Source organism: Poecilia formosa, unplaced genomic scaffold, assembly GCF_000485575.1.
Source record: "Poecilia formosa unplaced genomic scaffold, Poecilia_formosa-5.1.2 Scaffold850, whole genome shotgun sequence".
Classification (NCBI taxonomy): domain Eukaryota; kingdom Metazoa; phylum Chordata; class Actinopteri; order Cyprinodontiformes; family Poeciliidae; genus Poecilia; species Poecilia formosa.
The window spans coordinates 12,965-32,561 of NW_006800789.1; the positions used below are offsets into that span (position 1 = coordinate 12,965).

The window sequence follows — 19,597 nt, forward strand, 5'->3', positions numbered from 1 at the left end:
GGCTGGTTAGCAGGTCTGTTCGGAGCTGATCCTGGTCTGTTGGAGTAAAGATGCATCGAAAAGTTGCAGGACCTCTCGAGGACTGGACGTGAGCACCCTTAGTTTATTATTTTTGTTAGCAGCTAAAGCTAGCCAAGCAGGTGTAGCACGGGGTGTCGGGTGGTTAAACAAACATTAAAACTGTCAGAAAGGCAGTTTGAGTTAACATTATTTAGCTGCGGAGTCGTTTTCTTGAAGTTTTCGGCTATAGACGCCATAATGGGGAGAGTGGCTGTGCTGGACTGGTGGTTTGATCTATGCGAGCAAAGCTAAGCCAAAATGTTTTTGTCTCTATAAATAATAAACAATGACATATTGGCTGCTTCTTTTTTCTTCATTAGTACTTCATGTTGGTGACTGAAGCCTGTTATGATGACTTCAACACATTTCTTCTGACAGGTTGGCAGAAGAAATCATCTCCAGAATGTTTCTATAAGCTGACTAATTTCTATAATGCCTAATGTCTGAGTTGTGTTCATGGTAATTATTTCTGACATTTTTATGCTTTATGTTGTAGGTGGTAAACCGGGTGGACAAAGTATTTTGAATGACTGTGATGGTGACACACACACACACAGGTGGATCTGGTTAGTTTTGCTCACTTCTCTTTAAAATGTTTATTATCCTAATGTGTCTGCTATTTATCCTGTTGTTCCAACAGGCTGGGAAAACCAGGCATTCTTCTGTTGGTTCATGTGCTTCATCTTACATCCAAAGGCCACAAGAAGAATCCGAAACAGCTGTGGACCAAACAGCAAATTTGGAAGTGTTCCATCAACTCCTACAGAGTTAAATTAAACACTTCGAAAGTGTCAGAGTGGTCCACTCTGGATGGTGTAGAAGTTACACTTTTGAAAGTGTTATTTGTGATAGAGATGAATCAACACTCACAGTAGTTGAAATTAAACACACTTCAGTGTTAATCTACCCAACACTAGTGTATGTTATCAAAAGTTAACACTATGAACATGTTAATGTAACACAGAAAGGTGTAAAGTATATATTAACATAGAAATCTGAGTTCTGAAATACTACTTGCAGAGTGTGTTGTGGTGGTGCAGTGGTTAAGCACAACCTACAAATGGAGGCTCTAGTTTTCAATGTGGCTGTAGTGGGTTTGCTTCCCGGTCTTCCCCTTCTCTCCTTACTCAATTTTTTTTGTCATTTTACTACCAAATAAAAGCCACTAGAGCAATTAAAACCTTTTTTCCCCCCAGAAACCATTGGCCATCAATTATCCCCAAATTAATTTTAAAAGACATTAGATGCCACATTAGATGCTACAAAAACACCAGCACCATTTACAATATGTAATCTACTTTTATTTCAAAACATCAAACAGCACTGACAGCAATATATAACAAAGGTTATACATTAATGGTACTTTGCAATGAAGGTGAAGTGTGCTTTGAAAGTTCATTGGATGGTCTTGTGATCACTGATGATGAAGTGTCTTTGGTGCTGCTCTTGTTTTCGCCAACATGAAGGAGGAAGACTTCCAGCCTGGAAGGAAAAACAGGAAATATAGCAGAAACATTAGGATAATAAATAAATATTTTAAAAAGTAGTGTGAGCAAAACTAATCAGACTCACCTGTGTGTGTCACCGTCATATTCATTCACATTACTCTGCCCACCCGGTTTACAAGATCAAGCATAAAAAAGTCAGAAATAATTACTAAAGAAATTAGTCAGCTTATAGAAAAAATTTTTGGACAGCATTAAAAGTCGTGCCAACCTGTCTGAAGAAATGTGTTGAAGTCATCATAACAGGCTTCAGTCACCAACATGACACACTAACAAAGAAAAAACATTTAGACAGTGTTTAGATGTGCCACAGGTACAAAACACCAGAGTCAAATGGCTCAATTGACTCCTCACTGTGTAGATCAGTTCTCCTGAGCCTTGCTACTGACCTAATTATTCTATTCAGGTGTGGTGCAGCAGCGACACATCTAAATGTTACAGGACAGTGGCCCTCCAGGACTGGAGTTTGACACCTGTGACTTAGATCAAGCCAACAGTCCAGCACAGCCAATGCCCCATTCTGCAGTCTACAGCCAAAAACTTAAAGAAAACGACAGGGCCGTGCAGAGATCACTAAAGGGGCAGTTGCTCAAAAAAAAGGCACATCTAACCGCATTCTAGAACAGAATATTAACAAAGCCACACAGCTGTCAGAGTTTAATACAATTACAAAATTGTGAAATATATAATCAAAGCTAAGGTAAATCTCTATACAGAGCATACAACTATACATATGCAAGATATTTTATTAGTAATTTCTTTCCGCAGGTCTATTTTGTTATAGGAAAGTATTGCAATATTCAAACCCGCAATTAAACAAGGGCACAATGCAACCTTTTAGTGTACTGTAATTTATAAAAAAGAGCTGCCTGTTTGCTACACTTGTAGTGGAGATGAAGATGGTCCATTCAGGAAAGCAGAGCAAAACAAACTTTAATGTGGAACTGCAGAAAGAGGGGGAAAAAACTAATGCAAAATTGAATTGTTAATGCATGTCACCATGAGAAAAGCCTACTGAGTTTTGCTTAAAAAAACTTTTTTTAAATTAAAATCACACATTTTTGTCTCATGAAGTGAAAAAATTATTTGCAAAACAAACTTATTTGCACATGTCAGAAATCTTTTCTTGATATTCTAAGTTTTTGTTTGTGACTCAAAGTTTTGCTTGTGATTCCCACATGACGTCGTGGGCAGAGCCTAAAATCACAACAAAATATTAATGATGTGTACAAATAAAAGTTTATGTTTGGCAAAATAACTTTTTAAGTTCACAAGAAAAAAAATTAGTTATTTAATTTAAAAAGAAAAAGATTTTTAAACAAAAATTTTTGTTTAAAAAAAAAAAAATCATTACAATTCCTAAAGTTTTGGTTACAATTTTATTTTACTTAACTGAGGTCAGTTTTTTTTCATTGAATAATCGGGGGGGAAAAATTTACTTCATACTCTGCGTACCAAACCTAAACATACTGAAAGTCTGGATTGAGTTTTTTCCCCTTCATTAATTACACACTTTTATTACATACATTATATCTATCATGGTAATTCAGGGTGAGTTATTTTTAATTCTAAATGAATATCCTTGTTGGACTTTTATTTAAGTGCTATTCTCTACCAAGACACATTTACCTAATGCTAGAATAAATTATGCAGCAAAGGAAACTAGAAGATCGGGTATATATCCATTATGGAGATGATCGGTTTTGGACGGGCGATGTGCCCCTATTGCATAAGCGATACTGAAGAATGACTGATATCATTAGCGATACAAGGAAGAAGCTTTTTAGCAAGTCTACTCCACTTTATTCACCAAAAACATTTTAATCCACCAAAAACTGATCTGTAATCTGGAACGTTCGCTATGCTGAGCTCCAGTTATCCGCCTTATCTCACTGCGCGAGAGGCAACTGCGTCATGCGTCACGGGCAAAAGGTCAAAGGTAACAAGGTGACCGGAAGGCTTATGATGTACAAAAATAAATAAATAAATTTTAGTACATATTATTATGTGTCAGAAGAGGGCTTAGGAAATAATACAAAAAAAAAAAAAATTTACCTAAAGGGCACTTGGGGGCAAGGAGCAAAAGGGGCAGGTGCTCGAGCACTCCCAGACCCCCGTCTGCACGTGCCTTCAAGTAGGGGACGAGTTCCTCATGACCCGACTCCAGACAAATGGAAGAAAATTGTTGTGCTGATAATAGCTTACACATTACACACAATTTGAGTGTGTGTGTTTTATTTTGCATGATAGACTTTGTTTATGTAAGAGAGCTGTATGAGTTGCTTTCACAGGATGCCAGTTTTTTTGCAAGAGTCTCCTCTGTTTGCTTCAGGTTTAAATAAATGGAACGTGTTTAAATAATGTGTTCTGCTGTTGACTGCTGGTTAGAAGACACTATGATCTATGATCACTATTAGAAGACACCTGCTTCAAAGTAATGTTTTTACAAACACTCTCTCTACTTACAACTATGAACGAGAATTAAAGAAGGTTGTTATTCAAATTTTATTTCATTTTTCCTGCTTCATCAGTACAACCACACTTCAGTAAGCACAAAGCGTCACATGACAGAGTGAGCANGACCCGACTCCAGACAAATGGAAGAAAATTGTTGTGCTGATAATAGCTTACACAATACAAACAATTTGAGTGTGTGTGTTTCATTTTGCATGATGGACTTTGTTTATGTAAGAGAGCTGTATGAGTTGCTTTCACAGGATGCCAGTTTTTTTGCAAGAGTCTCCTCTGTTTGCTTCAGGTTTAAATAAATGGAACGTGTTTAAATAATGTGTTCTGCTGTTGACTGCTGGTTAGAAGACACTATGATCTATGATCACTATTAGAAGACACCTGCTTCAAAGTAATGTTTTTACAAACACTCTCTCTACTTACAACTATGAACGAGAATTAAAGAAGGTTGTTATTCAAATTTTATTTCATTTTTCCTGCTTCATCAGTACAACCACACTTCAGTAAGCACAAAGCGTCACATGACAGAGTGAGCAAACTGCAGAACGACAGCCTGCACATGATGAGTCTGCTGAATGCAGCCTGTGACAAACATAGAGCACAGAGTCATGGTACACTTACACTGCAAAAACACAAAATCTAACCACGTTGTTTTGGTCTAGTTTCCAGTGCAAATCTTACTGCACTTGAAACAAGACAAAACTAACTTACAAGTAACCTCTCTACAAGGTAAAGGAGCTTGATTTAAGTCAATAATTCCTTAATATTGATGGAAAATTACTACTTCCACTTGTAACAACATATTTTTCCCATGTTTTAAATGAAATAATCTGCAAATGGAACTAAAACTTTTTCATCAACATTAAGGAATTATTTACTTAAAACGAGCTGCTTTACCTTGAGGAAAAGTTATCTATAATTTCAAATGTATGAAGATATTTGCACTAGAAACTAGACCAAAACTACTTGGTAAGATTTTGTGTTTTTGCAGTTTATCAAAACAAAACTTTCTTTTTATCCAGACAGGCTTCATGTGAAAGTTACTGTTGAATGTCTTACTGCTGATAGAGGATTACATACAGTATGAAGCTGCCATGAAGGTGAACTAAAAAACCCCCCAACAAAAAACAAGAGCATTAAACTTAAACATTTAAAAATGTTTGCAAAGGTATCATTATTTTTTGCTTTTACAGCTGCATTTAGTTTTAATCACATTAAGGCATTCAAACATTAAATTCCTCCTCTTTTATTCTTTTATTTCCATTTGGTTTGACAGAACAACCTCTTGAGATGTTTGGAAATCTCTTTCATTTTTATCCCGTATATGAGCGGGTTGCAGAGAGGATTGTACATAAATATCTGAAGTGTCATTACAAGTCGCGCCATCTTCGGCACATCCGTCTCCAGTTTGACTATGACGACGTCGTACGTTATCAGGATGGAGTAGTTTATTAAAACCAGCAGGTGAGGCAGACAGGTCTGCGCAGCTTTCCTTCTGACCTCCCTACCGCTCTGATAGGCTACCACCATTATCCTCGCGTATGTGAAGAGTATGAAAAGCATGGGAAGAAAACCAACGTTAAACAGCACAACTACACCAAAAACAGACAGCGCCGGTGAGTTGACACAGTAGAGACCGTGGCCGGCATTGTTGCAGAAAATCCCATTTATAGTGTAACTGCAGAGCCTTTTGTTGGAACTCAGGATAACGGAGACTGACACGTGGCAAGCAGGCACAAACCAAGCCAAAACCAGCAAAGCACTCACAGTGGTCTTAGTCATGATGGACGGATATCGCAGAGGCTTGCATATGGACACATATCTGTCATAAGCCATGGCTGCCAGCAGCAGGAACTCAGAAGCGCTCAGAGAATAAAACGCAAAAACTTGAAAGAGGCAAGCCTGGTAAGGTATGACCTGCCGTTCTGATAAGAAGTCGATGAAAAGCTTGGGGTAAATGTTGGTGCTGAAAAGAATGGAGTTGATTAACAGAGCGGCAATAAAAACATACATGGGCTCGTGGAGGCTTTTGTGAACAATAATGAGGCAAACGATGGAGATGTTAAAGCTAATTATTACAAGATATGCAGTCAACATGATCATAAAATAAAGGTATCTGTACCTTTGCACTTCTACAAAGCCTCCGAGAATTATATATGTCATATTAGTCTTTGCTTCCATTCTCAGTGTTATTATACAAGAGAAAGAAAAACAGTTACAGGACGAGTACAAGGATGGAGTCAGTCTGACTGAGAAGTCTGTAGGAGATGAACTGTTTTTATTAGTGCTTCCATCATCATCATCACCATCATCATCATCATCATCATCCACACTGGCTGTCTCAGCTGTGAGCATAAGGAGCAGCTAGCGCAGTTCCACATTGGCCCTGTAGGGGTCTCCAACAACAAGTAATAAATGGGCAGTGTTATATGTTTTGCAGGCACATAGTTTCATCTTATAGCATTACCAAGAAACTATGTTACATTTAGTTGTCATAAAAATGCCACATATGTCAAATGTGACATATTAAAAAAAATTGACTTTGTTATTTAATGTCTTAAAATTGGGCATTTATCTCTTTAAGAAACTCCTGCTCTTTCCAGCACTTTGCTTTGAGGAAGTCATCATAACATGGCTCCTCTGTTAACCCTTAGCTACGTAGCTCAGACGTAGCTCAGACGTAGCTCAGACGTAGCTCAGCAGCTGCGCAGTTCTGGCAGGTGTTTGCTAATTGCTGCTGGCTAGTCTGAAGGAGCTGAGTGGAGGAGTGGCAGGGGAGAGCTGCTCTGCAAGGCAGAAGCTTGGAATCTGCAGCTCAGAGGAGGAGCTTGGTCCTCAGAGGCGGGGCTAAGTCCACCCAGGCGTTTTGGACAGTTGAACGGTTGCCATGGAGATTAAAGGATTTCTAAAACATGCCTGAAAGGTATGTTTTTGATGAGGTAATAACATTATAATATAGTGAAAAGCTCAAAAAAGTCATTTTTACATAACACTGCCCCTTTAATGCCCAACAATATCCAAAGTAATTGGTTATTCAAGACTCTAGAGAATTGCAATGATTTCCACTTTTTCCTTTTCACATAGAATCCACTTTGTAATATTTATGTATCTGCATTGAAAGTAATGTATTGTAAATGATCAGCTTATTATGAAATTATAGTGATTTTTTTTTGCTATCAATTTCCTTGATATGGGACAAGATATTAAATAACGTTTTGCATCACCTTCGTTTACTTATGTTTAGAAATCAAAATGATGACTTCATCACAAACAGCGCTGAAATGTTGATGAAGTCATGAATCTTTCAAGTGAAAACTAACAAATATCATCGCAAGTAACATGTTTTTATTGATTAATTGGGAAGATCTACGTGTTTCTGAAAAAAGTACATTATACAGTGAAAGAAGTAGCAGTACATTAACTGTTGCAATTGGAATGTTCAGGCATAACATTATGACCACTGAGCGGCGATGTTAGTAACATTGATGTTGCCACATCATTGCACCTTGTGGTGGATTGAATATAATTTAAGATCTCTCCATTTTACTAAAATTTCTTTAACCAATAATCTACTATGAATAAATGTGTTTGACTCCAGTTAATAACATCTGTCAACACTAATTTAATCAGAGGTGACAGCACGTGCATGTTAATCAATCAATCCAAAAATCAATCAGGTTTATTTCTATGGCACATTTCAGCAGCAAGGCAGCATAAAAACACAAAAATAAACGGTCAGAAAAACAACATGCAGTCACCAATTGAGAAACCAGGAACAGGTGTTACATTTTGACGAGAGCCGCCTTCAAAAATCATCAACACGCATCAAATATGTTGGTCAACGTTCCATTTATTGTGGCTCAGAAGCAACTTTAAACAGGCTATTTGGTTTTCATGAATGAACAAAGACCCGCAGAGATATTTTTTCATAAAGTCTTAAAAAAAAAGAGGAAACTTTACAAAACAGACAAACGATAAATGTCACCATTAAAAAATGTTTTCAGGTAAGAGAGAAACATAAGAAGCTATGAAATGTCACATTGTCTTAACTATGTAGCATAGTACACTGTGGAACAAAAACAATAGGAATTTAAATGAATATTATGACTCAAATAGAAATAATTCTTACAATAAAAGATAATGATATTAATGATTTACAATAAAAGAATATGACAAGACCTAGTTTAATTTTGACTCTTACAAACCTTAATACACTAACAAAATATAAGAACCAGTTAAACAATAACTTTGTCATTACACTAGTGAGTCTGTCATCTTTTTTTAAGGCATTAATGATATTTATTCATACCATAACCTGAACTGAACTATCAGTTATTGATCAGTGCAACACAAACACAGATCCTGCTTCGGCTGAAAAGCCTCTTGAGGTGTTTGTGGATTTCCTTCATCTTCAGCCCGTAGATTATTGGGTTAAACAGAGGCTGATACAGAACCACCTGCAGAGTCATGATCGATCGCGCCGCTTTGGGCAAATCGATATCCAGTCGGGCTATGATGACGTCGTACGAACACAAACACGAGAAACTGACGAGAACCAGCAGGTGCGGCGCGCAGGTCTGCATGGCCCTTTTCCTGGCGTCCGAGCCCCTTCTGTAGGATATGACAAGTATTTTACAGTAGGTGAAAAGGATGAAAGCCAAGGGGAAGAATATAGTATTAACTAAAATGAACACGCCATATATAATATAGGGCCCTGCTGAAGTCATGCAGGAAAGCTTGGTGACGGCGTTGTTGCAAAAAATCCCATTCAGCGTGAACTTACAGAGTCTGAAACCGTCGCCTAGAATAAGTGACGGCACGAGCTGACAGGATGGCAGGAGCCACGCCAGAACCAGCAGAGCGGTCACCGTCCTTTTCCTCATGACGGCTTGATACTGCAGCGGTTTACAGATGGAGACGTAGCGGTCGTACGCCATGGCTGCCAAGAGGAGGAACTCAGAACCGCACAGAGAGTAATAGATCAAAGCCTGAATCCTGCACGCCAAATGAGACGTAATCTGCACGTCGGATAAGAGGTCGATGAGAAGCTTCGGGTAGACGTTGGTGCTGAGAAGGAGCGAGTTGCAGAGCAGAGCGGCGATGAAGACGTACATGGGCTGGTGGAGGCTCCGTCGGACCCAGATGAGACACAGGATGGTTGAGTTGCTGCAGAGTATGAGGACGTAGACGCTGAACGTCATCGCAAAGTACAGGAAGCGGTATTTCTGCAATTCAACATGGCCGCCAAAAGTTATATATGTTACGTTTGGTTTGTCATTCATTTGATCCATTATAAAAGTTCAACAAGGCAACGACAGGAATCCAAAAGGTGTTGCCTCACAGAAATGCAGTTCAAGTTAATGGATATTATGACGCGCCGGTTCGGGTGTGCTCACCTCACAGTGAGGCGTCCGGGTCCAGTCAAAGTTTTTATCCAGCTGCTTCTCTCTCCATGGACCTCATTAACGTGTTTACATCTGACAGGAACTCGGGTTCATTAAGGCCTAAGAACTTGGGCGTGAAAATTTCATCACTATTTGCTTCTTGTATGTCAGAAACTGAATTAAAAGTATTATGTGTTTTCCAGCCATATAGAGTCATTTATAGGAACTATGTTAACTTCTGGTGTTATAAAAATGATCTATATATCAAATGTGTTTAAAAGAAAACTTATTTCATAATTTAACACATTGAAATTGGGCCTCTGTCTCTTTAAAAAGCTCCTGTTCTTTCAGAAACTCCTCTACAGGAAGTCATCACAACACGGCTCCTCTGTTAACCCTTTAACAGCATTTTTATCAGCATTGCTCTGAGAATTAACTCCTATAAAGAACTCAGCAGATGCCCAGTTCCACCAGATGTTTGCTAATTGCTGTCGGCTAGTCTGAAGGAGCTGAATGGGGGAAGGCTGCTCTGTGAGCCGGAAGCTCAGTGGCTTGCAAACTGCAACTAGAAAAGACGAGGAGACGCACCTTCAGCACCCCCAGGCCTTTTCTGAATGGTTGCCATGGAGATTAATCCTTAGTTAGCGAAAACATATTTTGATTATTTTAGTCCCAGAGTGTCGTGTCATGACCCTTAGGAAGAAGCACAAGCCCAACAGAAGTACTGTGTTCAGATGAAGAAATGCATACAGTTCACCTCCTATGAGATTTTTTTCTTTTTAAATAACTGAACTAACATTTTTAACATTACATTTTCACACAAACAGTGAAAATGTAAATAAAACAAGTGATTGGTTGGTTCTAGTTAACACTGGGGGAAGGCAGAGGAGCTCGATTTCTGTCACAATTTATATTTCTCATAGTGTCAACAAATATGTAAAAAAATAAATAATAAACTTGCTTAGTGCAACTTTCATGAAAACATGACACTTAAACTTAACATCAGACTAATGGAAAAAAGGAAGACAATTTTAATACAGACGTGGGCTTTAAGGAAAAATAATGTTTACTATCTGATTGAAGGTTGTAAAGTTTCAAAAGGTTTTAATCAGACAAATAATCCTCACATTCTAATTTCCTAAGCAAATACTGTGATTTCATGCGAGACAACAGAGTTTTGGACAGTCTTGATTATTAATATTATCTGATTATTATTCTTATGCATTTCATATTTGTGACTTGATCTGCATGTTCTGTACGCTTCAGCTGAAATGATGACACCTCTTCATCACCGACTGACTTTATTGAAAACATTGAACATGAATTCAAAACACACAAGTGGATTTGAAATACACACTTTTCTTTTTAGTAAGATATTTTCTTCACCAAATCATAAGTCAGAAACTACTGAAACTGAAGATAAATAAATAAATAAAAATAAAATAAAAATAAGTCCCCATCTTTGGCAGCTATTGTAATCAGTACAGGTACAAACATTATTATACAGGTACATAATGTTTGTACCTGTCAAAGATGGGGACTTGGTTTTATTTTATATTTTTCTACTGTATTCTCCAATATAATAACAACAACAATCAAGGTAGTAATTACACTAAAGGTAAACTTAAAGAAAAATCACTAAATGTTAAACATCAGAACTGTAATGCATTGTTAAAGTCCAACATGTTGCCTTTCACACACAGAGGAAAACGTTTCCTCAGACGCTCACTTTGCGTTTGTCGTGACAGAAAACCATTCTGAGGTGTCTGTGGATTTTTTCCATCTTGAAGCCGTAGATGATGGGGTTGAAGAGCGGATGATACAACACCACCTGTAAAGTCATGATGAACCGCGCCGTCCTGTCCAGGTCGACCTGCAGCCGGGCCACGACGATGTCGTACGAACACAGGCAGGAGAAGCTGATCAGGACCAGCAGGTGAGGGGAGCACGTCTTCGCCGCCTTCCTCCTCATGCTTCCAGAGCCTCTTAAGGAAATGATCAGTATTTTTGTGTAAGTGAACAGGATGAAAAGCATGGGCAGTATTACTGTGTTCAGCGCGATGAACGCGCCGTACGTGATGTACGACGCTCTGGAGTCCATGCAGAAAAGCTGGGAGATGGCGTTGTTGCAGAAAATCCCGTTCAAAGTCGAGTGGCACAGCTTGTAGCTCCTGCTGATGAAGAGCGACGGCACCAGCTGACAGGCGGGCAGAAGCCACGCCAGAGCCAGCAGGACGACCACGGTGGGCTTCCTCATGGTGGCCTGGTACTGCAGGGGCCTGCATATGGACACGTACCTGTCGTACGCCATGGCCGACAGCAGCAGGAACTCGGCGCCGCACAGGGAGTAGTAGGTGAAGCTCTGCAGGTTGCACAGGGACAGAGACGTGGTCTGCTCGTCGGACAGAAAGTCCACCAGGAGTTTCGGGTAGATGGTGGCGCTGAAGAGGAGCGAGTTGAAGAGCAGGGCCGCGATGAAGACGTACATGGGCTCGTGGAGGCTCTTCTGGGCCCAGATGAGGCTCAAGATGGCGGAGTTGCTGCAGATTATCAGGACGTACACGACGAGCATGACGGAGAAGTACAGAAATCTGTACCTGTGCAGCTCTACATGCCCACCGAAGGTTATGTACGTAGCGTTTAGCTCACCAGCCACCGCGTCCATAACAAATTCATTTAAAGTAAAAAACAGCAATTTGTCGAAACAACTGACATGAATACGGACGTGAACTTGAGTGGTCTCACCTGAAGGAACGAGTCGGGCGAGTGAAGAGGTTTTTATCCGACTGCGTCCCCCTCTGTGGATCTCATTAAAGTGTTTACAGATCACATGACAACATGTTGGGGCCTGGAGGCCTGACAGCCGGTGGCTTCAGAGTTCTGCTTTAACCGTATCGTTTTCTAAATAATCCTCATAATTTGTTGGCTTTTATTTAGACACATCAGAGCACCTTAAAGGGAAAATATTATGTGTAATGTACTTTGAGGAGTGTTTGTAGTCTTTTATTGTCCTTTTTACGTTTACGTCCTCAATCCACCCTGATGTCTGTAATGAACTGGCAGCGCCTCAGGCTCCCATCAGGTGTTGTGCTGTTTGTCTTTTCTTTGTCTTTCTTGACAAAACAAATTTAGTTGCGCTTCCGTATGACGACAGTACAGGCCGATTCTGATTGCTGAGTAATTTTATTACGACGTATCGCTACTCTAACTTCAGTAAGATTTCTACCCACCGTGTGTAACTTCACTGAACAAAGAACAAACGTGTTTTAACCAATTTCACTAGACAAACTGGAGTTTCTGGTTGAAGTTTCATTAGTTTTATATTGAAAGAAACTGATTTGGAAAGATGTCAGTCATGTAAATTGGTCTTTGGCTACTTTCAACTTTTACTTTAGTGCTGTGCAGATGAGACCGTATACAGCAAAAATAAAACCCAAACACATTGTGTCCCACAGAGCAGATTTGACTAGGCCTGGCTTAGCACCGATGTGTTTTTTCATCAGAAACATGTTGGTTTTAGTCTTAGGTGAGAACGAGGCTGAGTGGAAATCATATTCAAATACACCAGCTTCAACACATCACAACAGGAAACGTAGTATTTGTTTCCATTGATTCAAGGTTTAACTAGAAAAAGTCAGTTCTTTTTCAAAGAGCTTTGGCCCTGAAGGCCCAATGTTACAAATAACAAATGTAACCATAAATACCATCTACATTCACAAAATAAAACATCAATCAACATTATACAAGCGTTTATTTTACACTCTGGTGAAATAAGTCTTTAAACATATTGAACAAAAGTTTTGCTTCCTCTAATGTTTATTTTTCTAACTTTTCATGGTTTGTTATGTAGCGTACTGTTGTACTGTCAGTCAAAATTACAACATGCTTCCCAATGAAATTCATTTCTCAGATTAAAAGTACTTTTTGGAAAAAAAAAAAACAACAACCTTTAAGCTGGTAATAAACACTTTTGATAATTTTTTGTGTGTAATTAAACTATGTAATGTGTTTCATTAGTGAATTCAGCTACGGAAATAAAAACCCTTTTTGGAAAAATCCAACAATTATGAAATATGAACATAGTTTACCTAACAAGTCTTTTCCTTTGGCTATTTAGATTTTTTTTAATGTTCAGAATGTGAATCTGCTGGTGTTATTTTCAGAACCGATCTGACATGTAGCATTTTTGATGCTGTTTGCATAACTGACAGTCTGACAGAAAACCCAAACATTTACTCTGTTAGCTGCTGTGTTGAAAACTATTTTAATCACAGAAACAATTAGACTACTCAACAAAACTTTTGATGATTTAGTCACTGAGACAGTAAACACAGCTCAAATGAATCTACGAACATCCAAATTATGATAATTACATTTTCAACACCGAACTGAGATACAGTAAAATGACTAGAAGGCAAACATGTTGCTAAATTACTGCTGACTTGTTTTTTTGGTGGCACTGAAGAAGAGCTTCTTTAAATGTTTATTAATTTCCTTCATTTTAAAACCATAAATGAACGGGTTAAACAAAGGGTGATAGAGGGATATCTGCATCGTCATTATGAATCGTGCAATTCTGGGGAAATCGGACTGAACTCGGGCTATAACTACATCGTACGTCATCAAACAGAAGTAGCTGGTCAGAACCAGCAGGTGAGGCACGCAGGTCTCTACTGTTGTTTTCCTGGACTGCTTAGAGCTGCGGTAAGATATTCTAAATATGTTTGCATACGTGAAGGTAGTGAAGAGCATAGGAAGCACTACAACATTTGAAAAAGCAACAATCCCAAACACAGTGAGTGCTGTTGATCTCACACACTGAAGGGCATAAATAGTGTTGTTACAAAATATTCCTTCCAAGTTAAATGTACATAATTTAGCTTGATAGCTCAGCACTGCTAGCACTATAGGAAAAAAAACAGCCACAAACCAAGCTATGATCAGGAAAGCACTGACAGTACTTCTTTTCATTATATTTCTATACCTCAGAGGTTTACATATGGCCACATATCTGTCGAAGGCCATGGCTGCTAGCAGGAGGAACTCTGAGCCGCCGAAAGAATAAAACATGAAGAATTGAAAAAGACAAGCTGAATACGATATGATGGGTTTTTCAGATAAGAAGTCGATCAAAAGCTTTGGGTAAATGTTGGTGCTGTAAAGAAGACCGTTAAACAGCAAAGCTGCGATGAAGATGTACATCGGCTCATGGAGGTTTTTGTGAATCCAGATGAGATACAGAATAGTAGCATTGCTGCAGACTGTTAAGATGTACACAGTGAGTACAACGAAAAAGTAAAAGTATCTGTATCTGTTCAGATCTACATACCCAGACAGAGTTATGTAGGTAATGTTAATCTTGTCATCCATAATATAGACAAATATATACATGCATAAATTTAAAATTCTTCAAACAGACAAATTCAGTTCAATCATGACACACGTCATTACCTGCTATCAAAGTTGGTGTATTATGACCAGCAGAGGTCTGAATCTGCTGACAGCTTCTTATATGAGACCCTCCCTCTCCCCTTCAGAGGGTGTAAACCTCTGAAGACCCGTAGCATGACAAACTAATGCAGTGTTGCAGTAAAGACTGCATTTCATACAAAGACAAACTCGGTGTTATAAAGCATTGACAGTGGCTAAATTGTAAATTTTCAATGTACATAAGAAATTAACCACAGTATTTCACAATTATAATAAAATCATTATTGTACTTTATAAATAGTGCTAAAAATAAAAATAATTGTGGCCATAAGTGTACTGTACATTGATGTGCATCTCTCAAAAGATAAAACAATGTAAAACATATTGGTTACAAAAATAACAGATAAAATGGAATCCTAGTAGTCACCTCAAATCACATATTTCATCCTGTATGCCTAAAAGTAGATAAAAATAAACTTTCAATATTAGTTGGACAACATAAAATGCATCAACCTGGAACTTATGAAAAATTTATGAGAAACTTTGTCCTTGTTGTTTCTTCCCAGTCATGTTTCAGCCACTTAGATTTGAAGAAGGTAACCGTTTGTCAATACTCAAAAATGGTTCAATACATTTAATTTCATGTGTCCATACAAATCCACTATTGTAATATTAGGATTAATTGTTCTTTTCTGGCCTAAACCTGTTCAAAAACTCAACAAACTTTGCACAAAAATGTCCCCAATGTGAAAATAATTTAATGGAATTGACAGTGGGCGTGGCCATGTAGAGCAAAATAAAAAGTTTCTTGGAGGTATGTTGTAACATATACATTGAGCTAGCCATTTTGGGTCGAAGGTCAATTTTGGCCCATTTTTCACATGTACACACCTGAAACTTGAACAAACTCCTCCTTTGGATTTTGAGCTATCGGCTTCATCTTCCTTCAGAACGCAGTCAATGAATGGGGGATTAAAAGTTATCAAAACCTTGAGGCTTTGAGCGTGTTTAGGAGGCGTGGCCATGCGGCAAACTCGGCGTAATCGCCAAAACAAACAAAATACTATGACTCTCACATACAAAAGTCAAATTGTTCCAAGCAAATGAGCAAGTTATCCTTCTGGTTTTCATCCTAAATCCCCAACTGTAGGGTTAGAGTTAGCGTTAGAGTTAGGGATATAGGATGAATCACCACAGTGATTGTTGTACCTGCATGCAGTCAGACTGCATGCATGCAGTCTGACTGCATGCAGTCTGACTGCATCCTTGACAATGGTGCTGCATCCTTGACAGTCTGTATGCAGGTATCCTGGTCATACTGTTTGTAAACCTTCAGTCAACGGAAAGTCTAATATGTCATGCTTGGATCCTTACACAGACAAACTCAGAACTGTTTTGAGCTGCTTCACAGAAACCTGGTTCTCCAAGTCGACTGACAACAACACCAGGCGGCCATGTTCTCTTGAAAGAGGTTTAACATTAAGTTAGCTGATCATGACTGAATGCTGGTTCTAAATGAGCAGAGTAAGATATTTAATTACATTATTATGTGAGCATTAACCTAAATAAACAGTTTATCACAACAGTTTCACAGTCAGTGTATTTTCACAATTCCAGGAGTACAGTCTTGAAAATAAAAAAGATTACTTTTAGCTTGTCAAGAATGGAATGATTAAGACTATTTTTCTCCAAATTTTGCTCAGAATGAGATCTGTGTAACAAAGTCAGGTTTGGGTGTTTCCACCACCAAAGAGAAGCCAGCTTGAAAACACAGCAAGTGTTTGAAAGTACTAAACGCATACTTAAATATTAAACAAAAATGATAAGCCTGTGTTGTTGTTTCCTTCAGATTCTAAACTACAAAGCACAACAACTGAATCTGTAAACCCTAAGGAAGACAAGCAGAATCTCAACAATGACGTATGGAGGAAACGAGCAGCGCACATATACATAACTTCATCATTGTCAAGGATATTTTAAAAATATACCATAGAAGTTTTTTCAGGCGTAGGTGGATACCCAACATGGTCAGTCTTGTACTGGTGTAATGATGAAATAATTTTTTCACAATTTTATCATTAAGCCAGTAACACAAGCGCAGTAATACAATTTTGATTGCTTGCAGTTAAATAATTAAAACATCAAATGTGTTTTAAATGGAATCCAGAATCATTTAAGTCATAATGACACTGAAAACCAAATGAGATTCAGGAAACGGATTTGAGAGCAGTTATGAAAAAAAAAAAAAATCACCCAATTACTGCTTGCACTTTTTTGGCCGAGCTGAACAATCTCCTCAGATGTTTATTAATTTCCTTCATTTTAAAACCATAAATGAACGGGTTAAACAAAGGGTGATACAGGGATATCTGCATCGTCATTATGAATCGTGCAATTCTGGGGAAATCGGACTGAACTCGGGCTATAACTACATCGTACGTCATCAAACAGAAGTAGCTGGTCAGAACCAGCAGGTGAGGCACGCAGGTCTCTACTGTTGTTTTCCTGGACTGCTTAGAGCTGCGGTAAGATATTCTAAATATGTTTGCATACGTGAAGGTAGTGAAGAGCATAGGAAGCACTACAACATGTAATAAAGCTACAATCCCCACTACAGTGATGGTTGTTGATCTCACACACTGAAGGGCATAAATAGTGTTGTTACAAAATATTCCTTCCAAGTTAAATGCACATAATTTAGCTTGATAGCTCAGTGTTGCCTGCACTGCAAGATAACAAGCAGGTAGAAACCAAGCTAGAACCAGGAAAATGTTAACAGTACTTCTTTTCATTATATTTCTATACCTCAGAGGTTTACATATGGCCACATATCTGTCGAAGGCCATGGCTGCTAACAGGAGGAACTCTGAGCAACCAAAAGAATAAAACAAAAAGAACTGTAAAAGACAAGCCGAATACGACACATTCGGTTTTTCAGATAAGAAGTCGATCAAAAGCTTTGGGTAAATGTTGGTGCTGTAAAGAAGACCGTTAAACAGCAAAGCTGCGATGAAGATGTACATCGGCTCATGGAGGTTTTTGTGAATCCAGATGAGATACAGAATAGTAGCATTGCTGCAGACTGTTAAGATGTACACAGTGAGTACAACGAAAAAGTAAAAGTATCTGTATCTGTTCAGATCTACATACCCAGACAGAGTTATGTAGGTAATGTTAATCTGGTCTTCCATGATGTTCTCTACTGAAATTCTTCAGACAGATTCAGTTCAAATGTAATACAGTTTGATCAACGTCCAATTCACAATACAAGTAATGATCTGCAGTCGAACTTCCAGTGACCAGCAGAAGCTCCGAATACGTATCTGAGTCTGTTGAATGTTTGTTTTATAAGTTCCTGCCCTCCCCTCTGCAGGGTGGAGGGCACTAAGATGGTTTCTGAACCCTGCTCTGGGCATAATTATCCAAAGGTAAAATTATCCATCATGACACCATCAAGGAGTTTTATGAACATGTGTGTTTGGGAGAGTTATTTTTACTGTTCCTAACTTTCTGGTTCAAACTTTTGACAAATACACCTTCATAGCAAAGCTTACATAACACAATGAAGGCTTTAAAAATGTTTTCTTTAAGTTTAACATAGTTACCTGAAAATAAATGAATGCTGCTGATAAAAATGAGGAGAATATGATCTTTACTTTGAAGAGCATTATGCTGATGTCAGCATAAGCCTAAATAAACAGTTTGTCTTTACAGCTTCTGAGTCGTACAATCCCAGAACAGACTTAGAAATTAAATATTTTATGTTATAGGATATGATTAAGACTTTATTTCCCTAAGTTTTGGTCAGAATCTGTGTAACAAAGTCAGGTTTGAGTGTTTCCAGCAGAAAAGAGGAGCCAGCTTGAAATCCCAGCAAGTGTTTGAAAGTATTAAAAGCATATTTAAATATAAAAGCAGTTTATTAAGTACAAGTTTTCACAAAGTTACATGCCCATGTGTCATCCAGTTTTAGAAGTACACCATACAACAAATGCATGTATAAAATCCAAAGAACACATATATGCAGAAGAAGCAGCTAAAATAGCGTCACCACAATCAAAGATATTTACAAATGTAGCTTAAACAAGTTTTTTTCTTTACTGATCAATGAGGAAATGTCCCATTAAGAAAGGAAAGTCCAGTCTAGACTTTAACTTTTTTTTTTTTTTTACTGGCCATCAATCAGTCAAATAATCAGAAATTTGCATGATTAATCTCTCAAAAACATCTTCCCTTAGAGTATTTATTTTCAGTAATACATCATCACACACATCATCAGGAAAGACACCAAACCGTGTTCCCGAAGTGGAACGCAGTGAAATTCTGTAATTACAAAGAAAGTAAATGGAGGTTGGGTTAAACAAGACGCTGTTTAGGTAGGTTATATTTTACGTAGTCCAGTGAATTAATGGCTGCAACAATCAGGAAGCATTCCTGTTGATTCCAGTGGACATTTAAAACATTCCTTGTAATGATCGGTTACGTCACAATGGAAACAATGAACACGGCTAAACCTGAACCTAGACGAATGTAAATTACATTGTTTACATTTTGAATACCAAATTGAGATGCAGTAAAATGATTTGAAAGCAATGAAACTCAAAATGAAATTAAAATAAAATCACTGAATTACTGAGCTGAACAATCTCTTCAGATGTTTATTAATTTCCTTCATTTTAAAACCATAAATGAACGGGTTAAACAAAGGGTGATAGAGAAATATCTGCATCGTCATTATGAATCGTGCAA

General features: G+C 38.1%; 5 protein-coding genes and 1 long non-coding RNA gene across 6 annotated transcripts in view; 1 reads left to right on the top strand and 5 right to left on the bottom strand.

Moving 5' to 3' along the window:
- Nucleotides 1-561, top strand: part of LOC107834918 (uncharacterized) — a 9,356-nt gene extending 8,795 nt beyond the window's left edge. The window contains exon 2 of the long non-coding RNA XR_001660755.1: nucleotides 14-561. This is a non-coding gene — a long non-coding RNA (uncharacterized LOC107834918). The remainder of the gene's footprint in view (nucleotides 1-13) is intronic.
- A 4,727-nt stretch (nucleotides 562-5,288) lies between these two features.
- On the bottom strand, nucleotides 5,289-6,215 carry LOC103131826 (olfactory receptor-like protein COR2). The gene has a single exon (XM_007543560.1). It carries the CDS (start codon nucleotides 6,213-6,215, stop codon nucleotides 5,289-5,291), a length of 927 nt encoding a protein of 308 aa, XP_007543622.1.
- A 1,977-nt stretch (nucleotides 6,216-8,192) lies between these two features.
- LOC103131827 (olfactory receptor 2T2-like) lies at nucleotides 8,193-9,384 on the bottom strand. Its single transcript, XM_007543561.2, has one exon. The coding sequence runs from the start codon at nucleotides 9,323-9,325 to the stop codon at nucleotides 8,363-8,365; it is 963 nt and encodes a 320-aa protein (XP_007543623.2). The 5' UTR covers nucleotides 9,326-9,384; the 3' UTR covers nucleotides 8,193-8,362.
- Nucleotides 9,385-11,109: 1,725 nt separating this feature from the next.
- Nucleotides 11,110-13,274, bottom strand: LOC103131828 (olfactory receptor 11A1-like). Its single transcript, XM_007543562.2, has one exon. It carries the CDS (start codon nucleotides 12,081-12,083, stop codon nucleotides 11,136-11,138), a length of 948 nt encoding a protein of 315 aa, XP_007543624.1. The 5' UTR covers nucleotides 12,084-13,274; the 3' UTR covers nucleotides 11,110-11,135.
- A 106-nt stretch (nucleotides 13,275-13,380) lies between these two features.
- LOC103131830 (olfactory receptor 6N2-like) lies at nucleotides 13,381-14,813 on the bottom strand. The gene has a single exon (XM_007543563.2). It carries the CDS (start codon nucleotides 14,807-14,809, stop codon nucleotides 13,850-13,852), a length of 960 nt encoding a protein of 319 aa, XP_007543625.2. The 5' UTR covers nucleotides 14,810-14,813; the 3' UTR covers nucleotides 13,381-13,849.
- A 2,277-nt stretch (nucleotides 14,814-17,090) lies between these two features.
- Nucleotides 17,091-18,303, bottom strand: LOC103131823 (olfactory receptor 11H2-like). The gene has a single exon (XM_007543555.2). The coding sequence runs from the start codon at nucleotides 18,037-18,039 to the stop codon at nucleotides 17,098-17,100; it is 942 nt and encodes a 313-aa protein (XP_007543617.1). The 5' UTR covers nucleotides 18,040-18,303; the 3' UTR covers nucleotides 17,091-17,097.
- Nucleotides 18,304-19,597: the final 1,294 nt, after the last annotated feature.

What these genes read in the sequence shown, in the direction of transcription:
- LOC103131826 (XM_007543560.1), bottom strand. Translation starts at nt 6,215, where the DNA reads ATGGAAGCAAAGACTAATATGACATATATAATTCTCGGAGGCTTTGTA.
- LOC103131827 (XM_007543561.2), bottom strand. Translation starts at nt 9,325, where the DNA reads ATGGATCAAATGAATGACAAACCAAACGTAACATATATAACTTTTGGC.
- LOC103131828 (XM_007543562.2), bottom strand. Translation starts at nt 12,083, where the DNA reads ATGGACGCGGTGGCTGGTGAGCTAAACGCTACGTACATAACCTTCGGT.
- LOC103131830 (XM_007543563.2), bottom strand. Translation starts at nt 14,809, where the DNA reads ATGTATATATTTGTCTATATTATGGATGACAAGATTAACATTACCTAC.
- LOC103131823 (XM_007543555.2), bottom strand. Translation starts at nt 18,039, where the DNA reads ATGGAAGACCAGATTAACATTACCTACATAACTCTGTCTGGGTATGTA.